General features: G+C 63.4%; 1 protein-coding gene across 1 annotated transcript in view; it reads left to right on the top strand.

Annotated features, from left to right (window-relative positions):
• The window catches only part of DUSP9 (dual specificity phosphatase 9), a 49,175-nt gene that overhangs the window by 46,994 nt on the left and 894 nt on the right, over window positions 1-1,287 (top strand). Inside the window, exons 4-5 of the mRNA XM_005886170.1 lie at window positions 307-756; window positions 1,064-1,282. Of these exons, the coding sequence (XP_005886232.1) occupies window positions 307-756; window positions 1,064-1,282 (669 nt within the window). The remainder of the gene's footprint in view (window positions 1-306; window positions 757-1,063; window positions 1,283-1,287) is intronic.

Raw genomic sequence — 1,287 nt, 5'->3', positions numbered from 1 at the left:
ATCTAGACTCTACTGAGCCCTCACGCCAGCCTCGGCTTGGCCCTGGAGGTGTGAGATCTTTTTGGGATGGCTGAGCCTGGGCCCAGCAGCCACAGTGAGCACTTGCTGTCCAGGAAGTAACCAACAGCACGAGGTGAGGGTGGCTGGGCTGCCCAGAGCGCACCACACGGCAACACCCATCTAGAACAGGCTGCTGGCTTCTGAGTCCCCTTTGGGAACTCAGGGGTCGGGCTCTCTGGGGCTGGTTCCCTGGTCGGGGACCAGATCGGGGACCAGATCAGCAGAAACCTCCTCTCTCCCTCCCAGGTGGCTTCAGCAGATTCCAGGCTGAGTGCCCTCAGCTGTGCGAAAGCAGCCTCAGTAGCCGTGGTGGAGCCAGCATGGCCATGGTGCCCAGCCCAGTGGTGGGGCTGGGCAACCTGTGCCTGGGTTCTGACTGCTCCGACGGGGAATCCGAACCTGACCGAGACTCCCTGAGCTGCAGCCTGGATTCCGAGGGTGCCACGCCCCCCCCATCGGGGCTGATACCATCCTTCCCGGTCCAGATCCTGCCCAACCTCTACCTGGGTTGTGCCCGAGATTCGGCCAACGTGGAGAGCCTGGCCAAGCTAGGCATCCGCTACATCCTCAATGTCACCCCCAACCTCCCTAACCTCTTTGAGAAGAATGGCGACTTTCACTACAAGCAGATTCCCATCTCGGACCACTGGAGCCAGAACTTGTCCCAGTTCTTTCCTGAGGCCATCGCGTTCATTGGTGAGTCCTCCCTGCCCTCCCCTTTCTCCCTCCTCCACCAGACCTGGCTCCTGGCCTCTCCCATCGCTTGCCCCTCTCCCTCATGAGGGCTCTTCCCGGGCTCAGCTGCCATCCCCAGATCCCAAAGCCAGGATGGCACTTGTGGGGTCAGGCAGCGCTGGGGCCAGGAACTCTCGGGCCGGGCAGGGCTCCCAGGCCAACCTGGTCAGGGCCACCTGGCTTGGAGGGTAGGACGGGGTGGGGGCTGCGAGCACCCCTCCGGACTGAGGCCTGCCCCTCACTCTGCCCCCCACTCCGCCCTGCCTAGATGAAGCCTTGGGCCAGAACTGCGGGGTGCTTGTCCACTGCCTGGCGGGCGTCAGCCGCTCCGTCACCGTCACCGTGGCCTACCTCATGCAGAAGCTCCACCTCTCCCTCAACGATGCCTACGACCTGGTCAAGCGCAAGAAGTCCAACATCTCGCCCAACTTCAACTTCATGGGGCAGCTGCTGGACTTCGAGCGCAGCCTGCGGCTGGAGGAGCGCCGTGCC

The sequence above is a fragment of the Myotis brandtii genome, unplaced genomic scaffold (assembly GCF_000412655.1).
Source record: "Myotis brandtii unplaced genomic scaffold, ASM41265v1 scaffold959, whole genome shotgun sequence".
Lineage (NCBI taxonomy): Eukaryota > Metazoa > Chordata > Mammalia > Chiroptera > Vespertilionidae > Myotis > Myotis brandtii.
The sequence above is the reverse complement of the archived record's forward strand: the minus strand, read 5'-3'. Positions and strand labels throughout refer to the sequence as shown.